Below are 23,882 nucleotides of genomic sequence, written 5' to 3'. Positions count from 1 at the left end.
ACAGAAGATAATCATACTTCTGGAACTCTTCTGACAGCATTTCTCGTAGCGTTGAGAAAAATACACGGTTAGCCTCAATTCAATGAACATGTTTTCGATCAGGTAAAAAAGCACCTTCTCCACAGGGCAGTGTCTGGAAATTGGGTTGCTGTTTAAGCTATCTCTGCCATTTTCAACCAATTGTGAGATATTTTATGGAATCCGTTTAAATCCGTCCCTGTCGCGCCGCGGAGTCAAATAATAATCAGCAACATTTCCCCACCGCTCCACTTGGTGTTGTGGAAACGCAGCCAGGACGAAACAGTATAGCCCTATTAGCAATCTTCTGAAATGCGATGCCGAGTTAATGATCGGGATGTTTCTGCGCCACGGCGACGAGGGAGGGGGCCGGCTGACGGGGGAACGGTGCCAATTTCACAGCCATTCTCTTCGCCTTTATAACTTGAAGTCCCTCTCTCGTTGAATCTGCATATCACATTATAGGGGTAATACGATGACTTTTACAAATTAAATTACCGTGAACTTCAAGGCACAATTTCCTCTGTTCGCTGGCAATGACTTTCCCTGTCCCTGTCAGCTGATAGCGGCGGTCATTTTTCCGCGCGGGGGAGAAGAGTGCGAAGATTAAAACACAACTCTATCACAGATCTGACGGCGGGCGCACACTTGCCTCGTCAGTGTTGAAGCCTCATTTGCATCTGGTGACAATGGTCAGATTTTCACCACGCCGGTCGGTCCCAAAAGGTTACGGTTTTGTAAAAATGAGAAAAAAAAGAAACTATTGGAAAGTTCTCTTTAGAAATTAGAGCCCTTTTGGCAAACCAGTTGCGCGGTGTTTGACTGGAGTGGACAATAGGTATTCTGACAACCCGAGAGGTGTTTTTGCTCTGGCGAGGTGCTTAGCAACGAGCAACTTTTATAGTAATTGAATAATCGTTTTGTGAGCTGTACACAGACTCCAAAGCGTGCCATTCGCTGAGAGTTCATGACTTGCACAAAGCAGTAAAGACTCCAAAATGACACTATTTTGTTAGCTACTCCTCGTAAATACACTCTAGGAATACACAAACCTGTTTATTTACGAATCAAAATTCATTCATAGGCCTTTCCCCGATCTGAACTGATAGATTAATAAGATTACTGAAATGATAAGTAGCTGCAGCGTCAATGGAAAGTAATGGGAAACGTCACTTTTCTCATCGAATTCTCCAAAAATAATAGTAGACTAAAACATCGAGACCAAAGAAGATTATCATGGCGATGGTACAGGTCCACGTTACATCCTCCTAAAGCGTTTTGGTCGTTTCATATGGTCAGACCACTCACTTTTCTCTTTAATGTGCCCATACTTTGTTGGGCATAAATTGGAACGACGCGATGATGAAGTTGTTGACTGTAGAGAACGTGGCACTGTTTCATTTCATGCTAAAAGTATCAGCGTCGGAGACTAGCGCCGTCAGTGTTTCAAACTGCTACTGCCAATATACAAGAATAAACTTGTCATTTGAAGTTACCAGTGACAAATAGTGGCGGTTTTACATTGCGACAGTCTTACTTTCATAACCAAAGTGTCTTTTGTCCCACATTGGCAGATTGGACACACATCAGTTACTTTGCGAACCCTGAAATTCTGAATTTTAGCATCTACTCCTGCTTCTCTACGGACAGCTGTCAAACGTTCTGTCTAACGTTCTGTCTGATGTTCTGTCCGATGTTCTGCCAAAGCGAGCAAAGGGTCACGTGAGCGCTGAATACCCCGATGACCAATAGTGAGAACGCGCCTTGAGCATAATTCCATCAGCGACCTTCCGTGCTGGCGGTTTTTGGACCTGAAAAATAACTTGGATAACTGAACGAACACTTAAATTGGTTTCAAATAGATGAAATGAACTCATCAATGAGAAATGGTAATGTTGGACCTATTACGGTTTAATGGTTTAATGGTTTGCATTTAGCCCCGTGACCAAAGCTTGAACCAAGATTTCATATCGAATGGCAAAAGCTCTTCACTTTTTCACTACAACCACAAGACAATAAATTCCACGCCATAATTGCATCTACTTGGCGAGTGCCCTGGACGTGCATGTAATACTTCGCCTGATACAGATGCACGGGGGCGTCCGACATTTGTCTACAGCGGGGAGTGCGAGCCAAAGTATCCGCACAATGCCGGTAATATGATCCAATATCGTGTTCGAAAGAGGCCAATATTTGGTCATTAAACCTGTTTTATGAGTCCTATAATGGAAGACGAGCACAATGGATCTTGCCTACCCTATCTCCCCGCTGTTGATGAAAGCCTTTATTGCCTGCGCTCTGTTCTGGTAGCTGCGCCTCTCTCCACAGCTCATTCTAAATGTCCGACGATCAGTCAAGCGATTGTTTTCCTCCCTACGCCGCAGGTCCATCCCTTCTGGCCTCCTCCTCGCGCTAATTTGACTGTAACTCACCATTGAATACAATACATTTCCATAAGATTTAAAGCGGCCATTAGGAACAGAGCAGGCCGGTCAATATGATGATCGCGCTCTTCCTATTAAAACCCATAAATACAGAGGCAGGGCGTCTGTGGAGAGAGGGACTATTTTCTGACAGCTGTGGTGAGATGTAGGAACCTATAAACACGCTTTCTTCTGCTCACATTTATACAGCGTTTGGAGGAAAAGTCCTTTTTTTTATGTGAACAAGCAAGTTGTTTTCTTCAGAGAGGTCTACATCATCATCTACAATGTGTTTGGCAAACTGTAGTTATGGAGACGTTTAGATGAATAATTTGGATGCATAAGTGGCTTGACTTTGTGATTTGTTTTGGGGGCGTGATTAGATGTGAATTGTGTTTTTGTGGGAGTTAATGTATTTCAGAGTTTTGAGAGTTGAGAAATTATTTGGGGCTGCAACTGACAATGTTTTTGTAGTCGACCGGATTTTTTAGTATTTTATTATTGAGTGGCAAGTCAAACGATTATTTCTATAGTACATTAAATACATATGGTGACTGATGGCTTCTAGGTAGAGTTTATTATTGTTGAAATCTTGTGTTTTCATTCTTTTTTAGATATTTTGATGCATTAATGCAACTGTCTTAGTTATAAAATGTATGTTTTTTAGTGTCTGTGTAGTCCAGATAACAACTTCAATGATCAAAGTATGATTATTTCTCATAGTTGACTAACTTCGTCGCAGCCTTGTTTGCATTTCATTTATCATCTTCTATTTTATTATCGGGGGTGACCAGCTCATAAGACTCAAGGATTAGCTCATTTTTTAGGTTTTAGGTCATTAACATGATGCATTTTCAGCCAGAGAACTCAAATATATCCCATTTATCTTCCTTTAGCTATGTTTCCTGAAAAAAAAAAGCTGTAATATTAATGCAACGTGTCAAAGTGTCAATTTGTAAAATAAGCAAATTAGTCTGTATAAACTTCAAAATGTTAGCAGTATCTGTGCAGAAGTGGACAGTAACAAAATGCTCACGGTACGGCTCATTTTGAGGTAATGTTACTTTTTTTTTTCAATTCAAGTCAATTCTAGCTATGTAATTATATTTAGTTACATCTAAATCATGCGAGCGCTGAGTACTGTACTAGTCCCAACCGTCTGCATGCACGGCTGTCTCACTGCCCACAAACACGCAGAATAGCTCAGCATCGCCTGCTCTGATTGGCCAGCGTCCAGGGAATGTACGTAATTGTGGTGTAAAACATTTCAATTCCAATATGAGTAGCATTTTTCATGTGTACATTTTAAGCACTGTTCTGCGGGTTTCTGAGTGACGCGATCGATCGTGTTCAAAGTCTTCCTCCGACAGCGAGACACATGAGATACACCTGCAATGTGAAAGAGCAGCGGCACTACCCTGAGCTCCCCATCACTCAATCTCAACACAAGGAAGACATGCAAATCGTAACTACACCGCGTCAACTCCTACAGATCATGATTACGCACTTTTCCGCTGGTTTCTGAGCGACGCAATCGATCGTGTTCAAAGTCTTCCTCCGACAGTGCAGAACAGGACTCAAGGAGACACATAAAACACCTGAGCAGCGGCACTACCCTGAGCTCCCCTTCACTCAATCTCAACGCGAGAACCTGCACCCTCTTGGAAGACATACAAATCGTAACTGCACCTTGACAACTCTTGCCCATTGCGATTATGCACTGTTCCCGAGGTTTCTGAGCGACGCAATCGATCGTGTTCAAAGTCTTCTTCCGACAGTGCAGAACAGGCCTCCAGGAGACACATGTGATACACCTGCAATGTGAAAGAGCAGCGGCACTACCCTGAGCTCCCCTTCACTCAATCTCAATGCAAGAACCTGCACATTCTTGGAAGACATACAAATTGTAACTACACCGCATCAACTCTCGCCGATTGCGACGATAAAACACATTTTAAACCATTGTGTTCCATGCCCTCAACTAACCTCCTACAACAATGTGTAGTTCTATTGTTCGGCGTGCCCCCTGCCAGCTTCCCATCTTCTCCGCACGATCTGATGTGCTGACCTCGGCTTGATCCCGAATTATGTAACAGCCTATTGTTTTGGCCTCATTTTTGCAGAGACCCTTCGGCGACTCCGCTCTTCCTCATCCCGTTCGTACTTGTTTCCTCTCTCTTCTGCCACGTCGTTATTCTGGACATGTTTTCCCTTATATCTCACCTGTATCTAGCGTTTTTTATGAAGCTGTCAACCTAGTTCCAGCCACGTCTAGTTCAGCTGTCTTTTTGTCCACGTACTGAAGTGTTTCTTATCGACCACAAAGGATGTGCGTCCAGTCTTGTTCTTGCGTCAGCGTAGCTCACTCGAAAATGTTATAGTTGGACTTCCTGGTATTGGTTAATCTCATACGTAGAATATAATTTTACATTTTGTTCATCGTAGAGTGTAGCAGTGATCTATGAAGTGCATTGGCTTCGTGTTCGGAACTGATTTTCATTGGCATTTCACAATTTTAAGACTTTGAATAGCAATGTTTTCAAAAGCCAATTGTATTTTGCTTGTAATCGAAACACTATTCCATTCGGGGGTTGATAAAATCCTCTCAACATGATTGTCATTCATAATATCTGTAGAAGAAAAATACTTTTTCTATTTTTGGAATTGAACTCTTCTTTTATTTTTTATTTCAAATTTCAATTTCTGAGCATGTCGGCACTTACACCTTGAATACAGGACAAAACAGGATTACCATATTTTCTGGACTACAAGTCGCTCCGGAGTATAAATAGCACCTGCAAAAAAATGCATGATAGAGAAGAAAAAAACATATATAAGTCGCACCGGAGTATATATATATTTTTGGGGGGAAATGTATCCAAGATCAAGAACAAACATTTAATCTTGAAATGCTGTTTAAAATAATAACAGATTAGAGAACATGGTGAATAGGTGTACGTATGCTAACGCTAACACCTTCAGCTACATGAGGCACAGACAGAACTGTGGTAAGTGTCTGGTATGTTAACGTAACATATTAACAGTTATTCAGATAACTATAGCATAAAGAACATGCTAACAAGTTTACCAAAGCATCAGTTTTACCCCAAATCACTAAATCCATTGAATTCTTCTTCCTCTGTGTCACTTCTAAACAACTCCACAAACTCCAGAGGTAGAGGAAGTGCAGATTCTTCTTCTGCGTCGTTAAGAGCCTAGAGCGCCCTCTTGTGGTCGCCAGTGTGAAAATAACAAATAATATCATATATAAGTCGCACCCCAGCCAAAACTATGTAAAAAGGAGCGGCTTATAATCTGGAAAATACGGTACTAAACCAAGCAATACTGCTCTGTGTGAGCTTATAATGAGAGGATAACATTACAACACGGTTAAAATAGCAATTTTATTTTAATAATTTAAATATAAAGGTTTTGTACCAAGTAAATGGAAAGTGTGGTGCCATTTAAATCATCTCACGTAAAAATCCATGCCAAGCCTTTTGCAAAATGTACACAGCCTAAACAGACTGAATATTACACGAAATAGGAAAGAAAATATTGGACAGTCGAGAAAGTACAGCTGGAAAAACCAACAGTCATAAAACCCATATTAAATGTGACAAGTATATTTTCTACCTGAATCCATACGCGCTAATGTTATTACATCAGCCATTTTTCTCCACACTCTGGCAAGCCTTTAAAGCAATGGCCATACCGCAGGGACACACACATCTTGTACATTAGAGCAGACACTCACAGCATGTTTGTTCTTAAAATTCCCAGAAAACCTCTTCAGTGCACCATTTGTACCACTTTTGCAGCGTATGTCTCACTCATTCAAGGCTTTTAGGCTCTATTATATGTTTACACCGACTAGCAGCAGAGTAGAGGCGGCGATAGGACAGTGTGGTGCCCCCTGGATAAATAAGTATCACAGTGAAGGGCCTGTGGTGCTTTGTGTGCCTGCCCACTGCTGGTCACATTTGTCTGCCCTTCTGTCTCGATTCATTAAGGTTGAGTACAGTCCCCGGTCACGGTTGGCACATTAGAGCAATCGAGCTTAGACAGAGATAGAAAAGGTGTCCCCTTACTTCTTACTCCATGTCCAGGCTTAATGTGTCTTTAGAATTGCAAGTTTTAATTACACTTCCTTCCTGTTGTCAGTACGATAAAGTGTAATGATGTAAAACCGTGTGTTGTTGTATAGTACAGTATTTACAAATGCTCATCTTATCAAGCATTAGGGAAAACTGGAATATGATGATATATTGCAGGCTTTACAATATATCAATGCCTGAACTTAAATTATTATTGTTTTGTTGCAGCAATAGCTAAAAATATCATTTGTTCCACGTGTTATTTAGCATTTGTATATCTTAATTCTTTGGAACGTGACAGTAATAGTTTTAGGGATGGGTATTGCCTTGTCCCAGTCCCTCGCGATCATGGTTGGGGGTAACGCGTCAGAGTACTCAATTTACATTTTTAGAGTAATGAAGAACGCGTTAGTTTTGTGCACCCATTTAATCCAGTACTCCCCAAGTTACTATTTCACATCAGTACAGAGTTAGATCTGGTTTGGTCTCATCTCCTCACATTGATCCCAGAGCTTAGCGTGTTGTGAGCATGTGCACTGTGCAACAAGTGACTGGGCGTCTTGACCTCATGCCATAGAAAACAAAACTTTCAGATGCACAAGTTTTTGTTTTTTTCTCCTTTTCCTTCATTATAACTACTACTTTTGTAGCTGAGAAATGTAGGGGAACAGCGATGTGGTGAGTTTGATTTAAATAAACTAGAGGCCTAAAACAAGCGTGTTCTGTTGTTGTGCATCAGTGCTCTTGCTAATCCACTCTGTTTGTGTTAGCGACATTTTTCATTGCTTGAGGACAGACCTACACATACTTATTGTATAGCATTGTACTATTATATGTTACATCATAAAAGATAAATAAAGCTCAAACGCATTTACTTTGCTTGTCTATTTGATATTTTAATGATTATTATTTGCCCGCAATCCCCTTGCGTTGCTGGAAACATCAGCAACGCAAAGGGATTGCGGGCAAATACAGTAATGTTAATTGTTGTTAACGCCAGGGTACTCTAACGCGTTACTTTTATAACACAGTAGCTCAGTAATGCGTCCAGGGCAATAATGAGGTAACATAACCAATTACTTTTAAGTGACGCTACCCGAAACTACTCGGGATATTTTTCCTGATACTCGGAGCTTGGAACAAAATATATATCTTTAAACTGGTGTTAAAAGTTTACCAAAATGATGAAAAATATCAAAATGCCTATGGAGTTCATGTTCACAATACTCTTTCTATCAGAATGCAATTGTCCTTATAAATAATTTCCCTTTTCAGCAAAGTAGATTCAGCCTTCATGCAATAGTTAGCAGCTTAATAAAACGTCATAAGGCGCTGGTACAGCTGGCAGCCCGGTGTAAACGCTCTCTCGTCTTTCTCACACTTATTGTGCTTTATCTCCTATATTTTGTAAATATAGTAAGTATATTTTTTCTACTTTACTGTACGATAGGGACACGCGCTGGAATAGTTTTTTAATTCAACTGTTTTTGACTTTTTTCGGCTGGATTTGAGCCTTTTTCGTTGCGTTCGTTGTGTTGTTGTGACGTGAGCTAGCTCCGAGCGAGCCCACCAGCCCCCCCCCCCCCGCGCCCTCCGGCCGCGCTAAAGTACGGCGTGTCGTCGGTACACGTTTATATACACGTTTATATGAAAGAGGAACTTCACGAACGATCGGGACACGCACTGGAATCGCTTTAAATTAACTTGTTTTGACTTTATTCGGCTGGATTGAGTGTTTTCGTCGTGTCGTTGCGATGTGTCTTGGCTCTGAGTCCCCCGGCTCCGGCCCCGCCCCCCGGCTCCGGCCCCGCCCCCCGGCTCCGGCCCCGCCCCCCGGCTCCGGCCCCGCCCCCCGGCCGGCGCCGTACCACGTTTCCACAAAGGAGGAACTCATGAAACTGAGGAGAACAGTCGTCTTACCCGGAGATCGTCACGTTATCCCATCGCAATACTGACCTAACCTAATACTGATGTGCAATTCTGTCATATGTGCAATTACTGTGAAATTCATGTGCAATCTATGTGCTGTCGTGACACATATTCATGTGCAATTACTGTCGGGATCACATGCAATGGTATTTATGTATTTATTTGTCTATGGGAGTTTTTATTTATTTATAGGAGATCTTCTACTGAAAGTGTTTTTCAGACTTCCTATAAGTTCCTTCTGTATCTACCTCTGTATCTACCTGCGTTGCACCAATGAAATTTCCCCATGTGGGACAATAAAGGAATATCTTATCTTATCTTATAAGTGTATGACATCTGAAATTTATAATACATTAATGTTGTTTAAAAGTATTATGAGACGCATCTCTGTATTTATACTTGTATTGCCAAGATCCATCACAATATATTGTCGTACTGAAATTATTTTACACCAAAGGCTTGTCAAGTGTTTAGTTTTTTCTTTACAATTCTGTTAGCCTTGACACAATATTGCAATAAATACCAAACGCCTTGACAAGATATGGTGTAAAAAACAAATAAACAAAAAACATCAAATTATATATACATATTTTTTTCATTGCAAAAAAAGTTGTATTATAATCATACAGTTTAAAGAGAGTGAATCCAACGACCAGAAATTAAATAAATACACACACTGGAGGAAGAGCAAATAAACAAATGAGAAACTCTGCCCAGTAACAAACAAATCTGGCAGCACCTTCTGTTGTGGTTAATTCACATCTTTCCCATTGTTGTCATTCTATACAGGTTTCGTTTTTATGCCATCTACAATTGTTCTCATTTCTGTTCCTGATTGTCTTTTTTTATCACAATCTTGTGTTGGCCCATTCTGTGAATCGGCCTCTATTAGCCTCCAGACCCACATTATACAATAGTCCATTTGGGTTTAGATAATGAAACATTGCATGAACGGCCAGGCCACAGCCATCTTAGAAAATCAGCAAATTGCCTTTCCAAGAAAAGTCAGGTGTCCACAAGACCAGGTTAAAAAGCAAGATTGTACCTGAATATAATAACCAAACGAGCTTTTCTTTAATCTGCGGTTTAAAGAAAAGCGTCGCAAAAAATAAAGCTAGATGTGGCAGTTAGGGGTTGTCCCAAAATTCGCCATCCAGTAGGTGGCGCGAAAGCGTATAAAAGCGCCTCGTCTTCTTCTCTCTCTCACGTGCTCGTGCATTTCCGGTCCTGTGTACGCCCTGTCCTCGCTGCGCCAGGTAGTATTCACTCCGTTGACAAAACTAACCATCTTAGTCTATCACTTAATGCGTGTATTGTTTTAGTGCCGCCGTGTGGCTTCTTAGCCCCGTCGCACACCGCTTCATCGCGCTCGTTGTCCGTCGCTTTGATGGCTGGCACATCTTGAGAAGCTGGGGTCCGATGTGTCGTAGCTGGCTATGATGCGGTCAGCCATCACCCGTCAAGGGTGCACGCTCACGAGCCGTTACAGAAAGTAGGTGCTGCCGCGGTACGGAGAATGACAATATATATATATATATATATATGTTTGAGCTAATACTACCTTCTTTACAGAAAGCTTCGGGGTTGAGCCACCGGCCCGTCGCTGCCTTGCCTTTACGTCTTTACTGTGATGCTCTTTACTGCCTCTTCTACATTGCCATGCCCCTTTACTGCAATGCCTTGTCTTAACAAAAGTTAATATATATATATATTTATAATAAATCAATGTAACTTGTCTGAATGGCCTCCTTTTTAGTCAATATAATGAACCTGTGCGCCTTTTATGGTAATATGGTCCTGGGCCCAGGTGGCGTTGTTGGTATTCTAAAATGTGTATTAGAAAGCGTCTTCAGCGGGCGCCGCACCGCTCGTCATGCCACATACAGTATGTAACTTGTTGGGTTGAGGGTCTGACACCTGCTTGTCTCCATTGCGATGTTATTGCGTTGTCTGGGACATTCCACAGTAAATCGTTCATTTCATACATCATCATCCAGGCTAAGTTACAGGTCAGTTCTGTGGAGAGGCGAGGTCAAAGAAGACGTTTAATATTCCAGACAAAGCAATAACAGCTTCAGGGAGAGAAGCAGATAAGACTCGCTAGCAGATAAGTCATGAGAGCGCAGGCTGTGTACCCTACCTTTAAACAAGTATCTGCAGTGGACCTTGCATACTCCTGGAAGAAGCCGGCGTATCAAGGAACCCGAGCCCCAGATTGAGGACGAAAATATGTTTTTTGCATAAGCACAGCTGTACTAACCGAAACCCGAATTAGTTAAATGTGTAAATTGAACCAGAAAGCCTTTATTTGTCCCTAAATCCTGCATTTGTTGGCTTTACTTATACACCAATCCCTATGCACACACTTGTCCTCACCTTCATACAGCTTCAGCCAGGCCTACATCGTATATTATAACCCCCCCATCTTCCGTGTATTTAAATCAGTATCAATGTTGTGTCGTTGTTGAAACACCGCGCTGTTCATGACGACCCGGAACATTTAACGTCAGTCTTGTATTGGTTATTATTTACATCACCCGGAGTGCGCACTTGTTGCAGAAGTGTTAATTGTAGCATGCCTTGTTTGGGTTGGAACTGATTGCAATTATACACCAGTTGCTTGGATATTTCCAGAACATAAAACCTCCTTATTCATCCTTAGGTGGTAAGTGGATATTGCATCATATCATAAATGCCGTCTAGCTGACATTTAATTATGGAGAGATACCAACTGCCAAAACCTTGCGTCACATGTAACGTTGGTTCAAATTAAAAAAATGAAGAGAAAACAATTGCACCGCTCGCTACGGTGAACTCGAGCTATCGACAGTCAGGGCAGCGCTGCCAGATCACGCTGGCAGCCCTTTGTTGAGGACGTTTCTGTTGAGCGGTAAAAGGAAAAAAGTCTTTATTAAGTAGTTTTGAAATCAATATTGCCATTTGAAGGGTCCAAAATATGAAATACCGATCGCTTCTAACTGTGTAGCGGACAAAAGCGCAACGTCCTCTTTAAGTTGTTTGTACGTCAGAGAAGAACAAAAAACTTCCAAACACAAAGCTTTGTTCCGATAATTAGTTTGGGATAAAGCAAAGTTGGATGCCGAGCCAGTTGAGTGCATACGAAATGTTGCAATGCGGAATAATGGAACGGAGCGATGCCAAGACTCAACTTAATTATCCTTGTTCATGCTTCTGCACCGTTCCTCTCAGTTTACTTTGAGCGCAGACTGCCAGCTGCCAATCCGTGTCACGCTAAAGGAATTTGATCATGCTCATCAAAAACCGCCGCGATTTGAACTTTCTGATTAGGATTGTTTTGCCCGTGTTCATGCAATCTGCACCCGAGTGTCGGCGACAATATATGCGTCTTTCCCCCAGGCGAAGATGCTCTGCCTTTATACTTCTGCGGATGAAAATTGGACTTATATACATTGCACTCTTCTACTCCTCTCAAGTTTATTTTTATCTAGCTTTGCTCACTTGCTCGCACACAACAAGCGGCACGCACAGACACCTACGACGAGCCGTAACTGTTGGACAGCAGTGCCGACGGAAGCAGCCATTGTGACAAACACCTCGGAGCAAACGCCCACTCCATGGCAAGGCTCCATCTCTTGTGTAAGACCGAGAGGCAAGCAGAAGGGACATAGCGTGCATATGCTGTTCTAAAGTATACCAGTAAATTACATGGCGAAGAAAATGGCTGCCGGCTGGAGCATGTCAAACTGTATGTGCCGTGCGGAATATATGTAGATCTGGTGGAGGTAATCTCTCGTTTTACTGTGGGTTTGTAAACTCATTCAAATACATTTGCATGCATGCGTTCATTAAAACACTGCCTTTAAATGATACAAAAAAATGATACTTCTATAAAAAAAAAAACTATAAAATATTCAATTATTTATTTTTGCAACCTTTTTTGATGCGTGATTATGGTTTCTGTTTGATGCAAAGTTAATTAATCTTCATTTTATTCACTTTTACTTCTGGAATGTCCAACTACAACAACATCCTGGAGTGAGTACATGTTATAGTAAACTGAAATTTGAGACGACAAACTTGTTTAGTTAATCTTCACTCATAATCTGATCATAAAAAAATGAATTTCTGCTGAATCTAACCTGCCTTTGTTTACCTGTTGACCTGTTATGGGCCATTACAGTCCTTATGTCATCTTACTGCTGATCCTGCATTTGATTGGCTTGTGTTCCCACTTGACTGAGGTGAGAGCACACTACTGTTAACAGCCGACAAATTAAACCTTAAACCACCATTTCACTCAAAAATGACCTTCTTCACTCCTTTCAAAACATCTTCTTCTCTCTTCTTCAAAACAGAATAGTAAAGCTCGGTCGTATTGCCATTGTGTCCAAGGGCAAGACACATATCCACAGTGAGTCTTTTTGGTACTGGCTGTTAGATGTAGTTTTTGTCTTACACATAAATATTGTTATAGAGAGGCAAATAGGCATGTGCAATTTTGAGTGTCAATAATATTCAGCGTCATTAATATTATAATATAAAAATTGGAATTGTTGCCACAGCAAATAATCATTAAAACTAAAAAAACGCTGTCTTTTAAATGGTGAAATGTACTCAAAACGGTGCCTATAAACATGGAGCTGTGAATAAATGCATAACTTGTTGACCTGGTTTATGATTCATATCTCTGTAATTACTGGACCAATCCACATGAAATAAAAACTGGCACAGAGCTCAGCATCTTCTCTGTCGGCATAAATAAAACTGATAATAAAAGTGATTATTATTATTTTCTTCACAATAGCTTTACAAAGTGGTGCCATTATTCAACTCCACAGACGTGATTGTCAGTGGAAAAGCTCAATATTAAGGGTTTGTTGAGCCAATCCAAAACAAATAATGATGAGGTTCAACATGATTATTTGAATTTTTATTTTGAATATTTATTCCCTTGAAACAGGGAAATCTCCCATAGAAGTTCTAGGACGTTAACACGACCTGTAACGTTTTGGTCAGTCATTTGCCTGGAAATCTGATGTCCAGTTCTGTTTTTGGTCTGTCAATAAGACTTTTAGACTATAAGACTATAAGACTTTTTTCATAGTGCGACTTTTACTCCAGGGTGACTTATATGTGATATTATTCATTATTTTGACACTGACAACCACAAGAGGGCGCTCTAGGCTCTAATCGACGAAGAATCTGCACTTCCTCTTCCTCTGGAGTTTGTGGAGTTGTTTAGAAGTGACACAGAGGAAGAAGAATTCAATGGATTTAGTGATTTGGGGTAAAACTGATGCTTTGGTAAACTTGTTAGCATGTTCTTTATGCTATAGTTATCTGAATAACTGTTCATATGTTACGTTAACATACCAGACACTTACCACACTTCTGTCTGTGCCTCATGTAGCTGAAGGTGTTAGCGTTAGCATACGTACACCTATTCACCAAGTTCTCTCATCTGTTATTATTTTGAATTGCATTTCAAGATGAAATGTATGTTCTTGGTGTTGGATTGTATCAAATAAATTCTCCCCAAAAATGCGACTTATACTCCAGTGCGACTTATATATGTTTATTTCTTCTCTATTATGCATTTTTTGGCTGGTGCGACTTATACTCCAGTGCGACTTATAGTCCGTAAAACACAGGTAAAACATGTCCCGTGTTTATCTATTGTCTGTAGAACACTTCTTACGCATTTTTGCCGCAGACGAGAAGCAATGGTGTAAACGCTCCTACCTACTTTTAACACATTCTAATCTCAGCGTGCGGGTATCGAACCGGAGACACGATGGTGCCTTCTTTAGCCACCGTAATATGATAAACAGTTCACGGTTGTGCGGCCCCCCCTTTGGCGATCCGGCCGCACGAACACACGCCGCAGAGATAGCGCCTTCCCCCCACTGCGAGCGCCGATAAGGCCGGTGTAATAAGTGTGTCTGCTCTTTCAGCCCACACACACAGAGTAAACACAGGAGCAGGGGCCCAGATGAATACTGAGCGTGGAGGGCCATTCAAAGCCCCGAGAGTGGGATGCAGATGAGACACCCACAGCAGACTGCACGGAGGAGGACAGCGCAGAGAACCAGAGAGATGAAATGGAATGCCCTGATGACCAGACTAAAAGGGAATACCAATTGATTTAACTATTCATGTGTTTTCAAGCCCAAATTAATGACATCTTCACTCCGGCAAAGAAGCGCCGTGGAAAGAAAGTCTGTGTTAACTTTCTTGACGTTGCCGTTATTCCTCGTGGAGTCTTGGGTTCTAAGGCAATGCAGGGATGATCATGTTGTCACTGTCCCTCAAATGCATGATGGGAAATGATACACGTAACTACCAGAATCAGAAAATATTTAGTTTATTGTCAAAATTTACAAAGGAACTTGCTTTGGTGATTCGAACATAAAACGATGAACAAAAATGAGGCAAAATATATCAAATAAGGCATGGATTAAAGAAAAACAATCTAAATGTACTAATAAGATAAACATAGACTTAATATGTACACAGTTTTAGAGTAAATGTACAGTTTGATCTACTAGTTTAATTACCTTTGGCAATTGTGGCTCCCAACCACAAAAAATAGGTGTCACGGAAAATAATAAAGTACCTAATAAAGTCTACTGTTTGATTTTATTTTCAGGGCCTGGACAAATGCATTTGGTTGGACAGCAAATCCACATTTACCTGAGCATCTGAAGGGAGTCTAGCCTTACGACAATTGCATACATTTAAACGTTTTTCTCCCTATCATCTCTGGACCATTTGAAATCATTTTGCAGATTAAAAAGCACTGGTCTACGGTCCATTGCTCCACATTGGAATTACAGTAACTGGAATTTATTACAGTTTATCCCTATGATTTTGATACCCACGACAGCCCCTTTTCCCCCTTAGAGAGCTGTGCCATAATTGAAGTGGTCATCTTAAGTCAAATATGGATATGTATATGAGCTTATAAGCCAGGTGTCCACTGCACAATTTATTTAGTCTGTTATAAGATTTATGGATATCACACAACAGGAGCTCAAGGATCTGTGTCACAGGAGTTTTACCCGTTAGCTGAGGCTAGCGCTACATGCTCAAGTGACAAGCATGATTTTTGCTTTGGTAAAAGTTACTAAATGAAGGCGATATATGAAGATAATTATGCTCTCGTCCGTGGCAGAGCTCTTTACTGCACTTTGAGGTGCGCTTGTGTTTATATTTTTGACAAAGATTGATGGTAGATTGGCCTGAATCATACATAAGTGAGTTGAGCCCAGACAATGAGCATACTATAGGCTCTTGACCTTATGAAGACCTTATTAACAATTACTGTCGAAGAATGGACAGAAACCCTTTATTTTACTGTCTCGTTCAAACTTGCTGGTTAATTAATCAGGGGGCAATTTTATATTACATTGATTTTATGTTTCCAATTTATGGTGAAAAATCTTTCTAGCCTGGGGAAGTGGTGAATGCTTGAATGGAGACAGATCACTCAAGCAATGCCATTAAACTGCAGAGCCTCCGCGCTGGCTAAAACCATGAAACGGAGTGAGAGAATGGCAGCGCTCATGCACTAAATATACATTATTAAACATGATCACGCTGTGGGCGCATGAGTGGTCCTGACAGTCATCATCCTGCTCATAAAAGGTCCCTATTTTTGGTCTTCGGAGTCTCATTGTCGCAGATAATCAGAATGTGGTCAAATCAAACAAATATAACTGTCTGTGTTATTGCAATGTCTTTTAATATCAAATATTTGAACACTTTTATTATAGTCTTAGTACTTTTAGATTCAGAGGTAATATTGCATTTTAGAAAGAGAGAGAGGGAGAAAGACAGAGAGAGAGAGGAAGAGGGAGAGACAAAGAGAGGGAGGGAAAGAGAGGGAGAGACAAAGAGAGAGGAAGAGAAAGCGACAGAGAGGAAGAGGGAGAGAGAGAAAGAGAGGAAGAGACAGAGACCAAGAGAGAGAAAGAGAGAAGGAGAGGGAGAGAAAGAAAGAGAGAGAAGACAGAGAGGAAGAGGGAGGGAAAGAGACAGAGAGGAAGAGGGAGAGAGAGAAAGAAAGGAAGATAAAGAGACAGAGAGGAAGAGGGAAAGAGACATAGAGAGAAGGATAGAAAGAGAGGAAGAGAAAAAGAGAGAGAGGGAAAGAGAGAGGAAGAGAACGAGACAGAGAGGAAGAGGGAGAGAGACAGAGAGAGAGGAAGAGCGAGAAAGAGAGACGGGTAGAGAGAAAGGCTTGACTTGACTTGACAGTGACATTTATTGATAGCTCATTTTAAAAACACACACAACAAATCAGTCAAACATCATCAGTCCTGTTTTCATATCTCCATCCATCCATCCATCCATTTTCTACCGCTTGTTCCCTTTCGGGTTCGCGGGTGACTGGAGCCTATCCCAGTGACTTCGGGCCTTAGGCAGGGTACTTCCTGGACAGTGGCCAACTTGTCGCAGGGTCCGTCTGTTTTCATATCTACAAAAGTAAATTGAGAGAGAGAGAGAGACAAAGACAGAGAAAGAAAGAGAGAGAGACAAAGACAGAGACAGAGACAAAGACAAAGACAAAGACAAAGACAGAGAAAGAGACAGAGACAGAGACGGAGACAAAGACAGAGAAAGAGACAGCGAGAGCGAGAGAGGGATGAAAGTTGAAATAGTTTTACATGTAGTCCTCCACATGAATACCTCATGCAGCCTCAGATCGCCGAGTGGAATGAAAATGCATTTCCGTTACCAAACTGGCCCTGAGTTTGGATCGCCGTCGTCTCCAGGGCGACGGGTTCAACCGGTCAATGAACCCGAGTCCACTTTGAAGGATGAAGTAACGAAGGTGCGATAATGAGTCCGGCCGAGCACGTGCACCTTTTTGTGAGTAAGATGTGTTTTTTTTTGTGTTGTCTTTGATCCCAGGGCTGATCCGTCTGCGCTCCAGTCCTCCTCCACGCCTGCAGGGGGTGGAGTACGTCCTCAACGTCACGGCGACCGACGACAATGCCTCGGGCGGCCCTCAGGCGCTCGCATCCACGGCCCAGGTCATCGTGGGAGTGGACGACGTGAATAACAACAAGCCCGTCTTCGAAAAGGTGAGGCCGGCGCTCGTTAAAGCCCCGTTCGTGCCCCGCTCATTAACCGCCGAGGAACGGATCGAGTGCCATCGTGGTGTTTTCATTTTTCAAGCTGGAAACAAAACCGTCGGTTCCTGAGTGTAGGAAAAGCCATTATAACTGCACTTAATGTGGTCTCTGTGTCTCGCTTAAAAAGTTGTTTGTTGCGACATTGACGGAAATGAATGATGGTGTTTTATGATAGCGGCTCGCAAAAAACCATTAGCAGTTCTTTTCATTATTTTCGTATATTAGCGTTTTTTCTTAATACTTGACAATTGGCAATGGTCGGAGTAATATGAGTTTATCATGCACTGATGATTGAAATCTTAGTTTATAGGGAAAGACTGTTCGTGATTAGATTAAACGTTTGAACCTACACTGAGCTAATTGTGAAGGCAGAAGCATTTACCCAGAGTTCAGCTGATGTGATGGAGGAACGTGTCGGGAAACCTGCGCCTGATGATGAATGTGGGACCCGGGATTGTCAGGGTTTTACAGCCTTCTCAAAAGCAAAGTTTGAAACGGGACGGCATAACGGGACGGCATAACGGGAAGGCATAACGGGACGACATAACGGGACGGGATAACGGGACGGGATAACGGGACGGCATAACGGGACGGGATAACGGGACGGCATAAGGGGACGGCATAAGGGGACGGCATAACGGGACGGCATAAGGGGACGGGATAACGGGAAGGCATAACGGGACGACATAACGGGACGGGATAACGGGACGGGATAACGGGACGGCATAACGGGACGGGATAACGGGACGGCATAAGGGGACGGCATAAGGGGACGGCATAACGGGACGGCATAAGGGGACGGGATAACGGGACGGCATAACGGGACAGCATAACGGGAAGGCATAACGGGACGGCATAACGGGACGGGATAACGGGACGGGATAACGGGACGGCATAAGGGGACGGCATAAGGGGACGGCATAACGGGACGGCATAAGGGGACGGGATAACGGGACGGCATAACGGGACAGCATAACGGGAAGGCATAACGGGACGGCATAACGGGACGGGATAACGGGAAGGCATAACGGGACGGGATAACGGGACGGCATAACGGGACGGCATAACGGGAAGGCATAACGGGACGGCATAACGGGACGGGATAACGGGACGGCATAACGGGACGGCATAACGGGAAGGCATAACGGGACGGCATAACGGGACGGGATAACGGGACGGGATAACGGGACGGGATAACGGGACGGCATAACGGGACGGGATAACGGGACGGCATAAGGGGAAGGCATAACGGGACGGGATAACGGGACGGCATAACGGGACGGGATAACGGGACGGCATAACGGGACGGCATAACGGGAAGGCATAACGGGACGGCATAACGGGACGGGATAACGGGACGGCATAACGGGACGGGATAACGGGACGGCATAACGGGAAGGCATAACGGGACGGCATAACGGGACGGGATAACGGGACGGCATAACGGGACGGCATAACGGGACGGCATAACGGGACGGCATAAGGGGACGGCATAACGGGACGGCATAAGGGGACGGCATAACGGGACGGCATAAGGGGACGGGATAACGGGACGGGATAACGGGACGGCATAACGGGACGGGATAACGGTACGGCATAAGGGGATGGGATAACGGGACGGCATAAGGGGACGGGATAACGGGACGGCATAAGGGGACGGGATAACGGGACGGCATAACGGGACGGCATAACGGGACGGGATAACGGGACGGGATAACGGGACGGGATAACGGGACGGCATAACGGGACGGGATAACGGGACGGCATAAGGGGAAGGCATAACGGGACGGGATAACGGGACGGCATAACGGGACGGGATAACGGGACGGGATAACGGGACGGCATAACGGGACGGCATAACGGGAAGGCATAACGGGACGGCATAACGGGACGGCATAACGGGACGGGATAACGGGACGGCATAACGGGAAGGCATAACGGGACGGCATAACGGGACGGCATAACGGGACGGGATAACGGGACGGCATAACGGGAAGGCATAACGGGACGGCATAACGGGACGGGATAACGGGACGGCATAACGGGACGGCATAACGGGACGGCATAACGGGACGGCATAACGGGACGGCATAAGGGGACGGCATAACGGGACGGCATAAGGGGACGGCATAACGGGACGGCATAACGGGACGGGATAACGGGACGGCATAAGGGGACGGCATAACGGGACGGCATAACGGGACGGCATAACGGGACGGCATAACGGGACGGGATAACGGGACGGCATAAGGGGATGGGATAACGGGACGGCATAAGGGGACGGGATAACGGGACGGCATAAGGGGACGGGATAACGGGACGGCATAACGGGACGGCACAGACTTGTGGGAGGAACACGTTGAGGATCCTGTCTCCTCTTGTGTCATCAATACTTGCAAAGGACATGGGACAGAGTCCTGAAATCTGTTTGAGGAAAATAAACTATAAACTGCTCCAGTTCAACGCGATAACGATGAGAATCCAGGCCAAAGTGTTGCAGGTGAAGTGCTATAACCCTCCCAAATCTCAGCTGCACACGCTTTTTGCTCCAGTTAAGCACGCGCAACCCGTTTTGCACCTGTAAAAATGCTTAGTAAATATGGCCTTAGTTTCCCCCAAGCAGAAATACTTAGCAGAAATATTACAGAATTATCATTAGAGAGAAGGGAGGACGTGCAGTAAATTCAAACTCATGACACTGCGGCCGGCTGCACTTGGAGCCTGGCATATGTGTGCTGTGCCTTAACCACTCCACCAATGTGTTTTTAATAAACATTATAAAAAAGAAAAAATGTAAAACATAATTAACACCTATTTCGCACCCGTGCAATTATTATTAAAAATACTTAACTTTTGCTGAGCCCCAAAGTGCACAGGGTAAAAACACTTTAACTATTTATATTTCAAACACGAAACAACAAAAGAAAACATTAAACAAAAATGTACAGATGTTTTCATGTTGCATAACGCCTTGTTCTACTACAGATGCGTGTTGGTCATTCAGACCCTAAGACAGCACGAGTTAAAGTAGACATGATCAAACACCAAAATATAATCAGGATTAACATCTGCAACACCAGATGAGCCCAAGAATCCGAAATAAGAAATGTTTAGTCAGTTTGTTCATAGAAAATTCTCTAATTGTGACCACATGTGGCACTTTTCTAAAACTGCAACTAATGAGAAGTTCCCATGACAAATCATTTCTAACTCTCATGCTTACATTTAATGCCCAACCACGGCACCATAATGCAATTGTTGGTATTTTGAGAAAAAACTGTGCAGTTAATTCACAGCTTCTTGAATTAAACAGTCTCTACCCACTATTGTCGTCTGCACATTCCTCCTTCAACACTGTCTCCTCACACAGTCCCCACGTCGTACCGTTTCTCAGTGGAGGAGCGATTAGCCAGCTCGACCTGAGCCTTTGCTCTCTCATCTCTTTTCCACATCATCTCAGTCTTTTAATTAAAGCTTTGAGGGACGTGCGCCAAATCCCAGTCGTCGCACCACCAGACAGCAGGAACTACCTCGACTCACGTCTCAATTTGAAACGTAGTGACTTTTCAAAGCCTCCTGTGGCATCGTGAGCCGAGCTGGATCTGGTACGAGAGTTTACGTGTAGACCTCGCTCAAACACTCTCCCGGGGGATGGCGAAAGGAATGAAAGGAATGGAGATGGTCTCTTCTGGCTTCACCTTTTAGCGGGGAGAATCGCTAACAGGTCGACGAGGAGACGAGCGCCATGCGAGAAGAGAGGCAATCCCCGGTCTGCTGCGTTTTATGTGCTCGGTATGCACAAAAAAAAAAAAAAACACTCTCTCTGTGGATATTTCCTGCTGGCATCCGAGCCTATGAGTCACGCTTTTTCCTCTTGCGCTGGCAGGATGCTGATTGCAACAGACAAACAAGCCCCTGACTCCCCCCGGGGAAGGAGAAATATTGAAGAGATATATTGAGGTAAAAATAAATCAAATAGAAGCATAAGAGGGGGGTGGAGATGAAAAAAAAGAGGAGTTCTCAGACAAGGTCACATTAGTGCAGAGACGCGAGGAATCGGAAGTTTGGAGGGCAAGAAAGTGAAGGGATTTGAGGATAGGAAACGTAGTCTTGTGAGAGCCAGTTAAGACGTCTGCGGTCGGTGTTTCCGTTGGTCGCCGACAGTCAGCAGCTGGACACTGGAGCAGAGAGAGCTCTTTTATCTTGTTTTGATGCCTGATCTTATAACGCACTACATCCACTCTGGAGCGGCGGGCCGGAGCGGCGGACCGAGACGCAAGGAGCAGTGCACACACACACTAGCACACGGAGACGGAGATAAATGCTGGCGCTCTGGGATATTGGCAAATCCTCTGTTGTGCCACTGCATCAAACCTGAGGAAAGGATGTCTGTTTCAACTGTACTTTGCGGGATGTTTAGGGTTTAGCCATATTGTAGTGAGGTATTCCCGTATTCCAGGTTCGTGTTTGGTTCAGCTCGAAACGCTCGGTTCATCAGTCAATATGCCATGTGCGTCCATCCGGTCTGATGGTTATTTTTATCCCTTTTTTGACCCTTTCTTTGTGTCTCGTGTCCTTTGTGTGACCATATCCAGACTTGAAAGACAATCCTTTAGTTTTGCTTCACTGTTACGTGATGATGACGTGATGTGACATTCTTCTTCTTTTTTCACAGTTTTTTATTTTGGCCCTTTTAAGCTCTTCTTCATCGCTGACATGTTGAAACCACTTGATTCTGAAAAAAATCTAGGGATCTACCTATGTTTTTCCTTTCTATGTTCTATGATTGAAAAAAAGAACAAAAAATTAGAAACAAAATAGATTGAAATGCCAAGACTAAAGTATCTAATAATATTTTTTTTATGATTATTGCAGTTGCCAACGGATAAAATGTCATGCGTTCCGGGTAAAGATATTTCACCCCCCCCACACTAGGGGGCATCGGCATTATACAAATGCAAAACAAAATAATTTAGTGACAGTACATTTTCACGGAGCATGTGATTCAAAGCAACAGTGAATAAGAAATTAGGTGGGAGATTATATTAGCAGTTGTCCCAATTATGATTGCACTGCATGTCCCGAAAAAGAAATCCCCACAGAAGTCACACGCTCTAATATTTAGTTGGACCGCTTTTAGCTTTAATTACAGCACAGATTCACTGTGGCGTTGTTTCAATCAGCTTCTGCGATGACAAAAGATTCATTTAATTCCAGTGTTTTCATCTTGTATTGATGATGGGGAGAGTGACCACTGCACAAAGAGAGTGACCACTGCACAAAGAGAGTGACCACTGCACAAAGAGAGTGACCACTGCACAAAGAGAGTGACCACTGCACAAAGAGAGTGACCGCTTCACAAAGAGAGTGACCACTGCACAAAGAGAGTGACGGCTGCACAAAGAGAGTGACGGCTGCACAAAGAGAGTGACCGCTGCACAAAGAGAGTGACCGCTGCACAAAGAGAGTGACGGCTGCACAAAGAGAGTGACCGCTGCACAAAGAGAGTGACCGCTGCACAAAGAGAGTGACCGCTGCACAAAGAGAGTGACCGCTGCACAAAGAGAGTGACCACTGCACAAAGAGAGTGACCACTGCACAAAGAGAGTGTCCACTGCACAAAGAGAGTGACCGCTGCACAAAGAGAGTGACCGCTGCACAAAGAGAGTGACGGCTGCACAAAGAGAGTGACCGCTGCACAAAGAGAGTGACCGCTGCACAAAGAGAGTGACCGCTGCACAAAGAGAGTGACCACTGCACAAAGAGAGTGACCGCTGCACAAAGCCTTCTCCAGCTCCAAACACTCTCACTGGGTCAGATCTGTAGTAGATTAGTTTCTGCTTCTCCTTAGACGTTTTCTCTGCTCAAGGCCAAGGATTTGACCCGTCTCAAACACACTGTCGTCTCATCCATGACCACGGGATTTGTCTTCCCACATGGTAGTTTCAGAAGCCGCTCTCTGCATCAGTTTTTAAATTTCAAAGTTCAGCCAACTTCTGACATCTGACCAAAAACCCTGGGAGTAGTGACAATTTAAAAACATATTATGAGCCAAGGATTTGTCTTCTGAATTACAGAAAGTACAAGGTTCAACCTCAAACTCAGGCAAAGTCAGGAGAGTTTATTTGTCGAGCACAATTCGACCACAAGGCAATTCAAAGTGCTTCACACAACAGGGAAAAAATGCATTAAAATCACAAAACCTTTTAACCATTTATCTTCATTCAATTTAACACATTTTAAATCTTCTTTTCAGATTTAAGAAGCTAGCCCACATGATATATATATATATA

At 43.4% G+C, this 23,882-nt stretch overlaps 1 protein-coding gene across 1 annotated transcript in view; it reads left to right on the top strand.

The window, feature by feature from the left end:
* The window catches only part of LOC140381576 (neural-cadherin), a 466,796-nt gene that overhangs the window by 195,440 nt on the left and 247,474 nt on the right, over window positions 1–23,882 (top strand). Inside the window, exon 8 of the mRNA XM_072465639.1 lies at window positions 17,366–17,538. Within this exon, the coding sequence (XP_072321740.1) occupies window positions 17,366–17,538 (173 nt within the window). The remainder of the gene's footprint in view (window positions 1–17,365; window positions 17,539–23,882) is intronic.

Source organism: Eucyclogobius newberryi, unplaced genomic scaffold (assembly GCF_026437365.1).
Source record: "Eucyclogobius newberryi isolate DKJ021-1_F unplaced genomic scaffold, fEucNew1.0.hap1 SCAF_5, whole genome shotgun sequence".
NCBI lineage: Eukaryota > Metazoa > Chordata > Actinopteri > Gobiiformes > Gobiidae > Eucyclogobius > Eucyclogobius newberryi.
The sequence above is the reverse complement of the archived record's forward strand: the minus strand, read 5'-3'. Positions and strand labels throughout refer to the sequence as shown.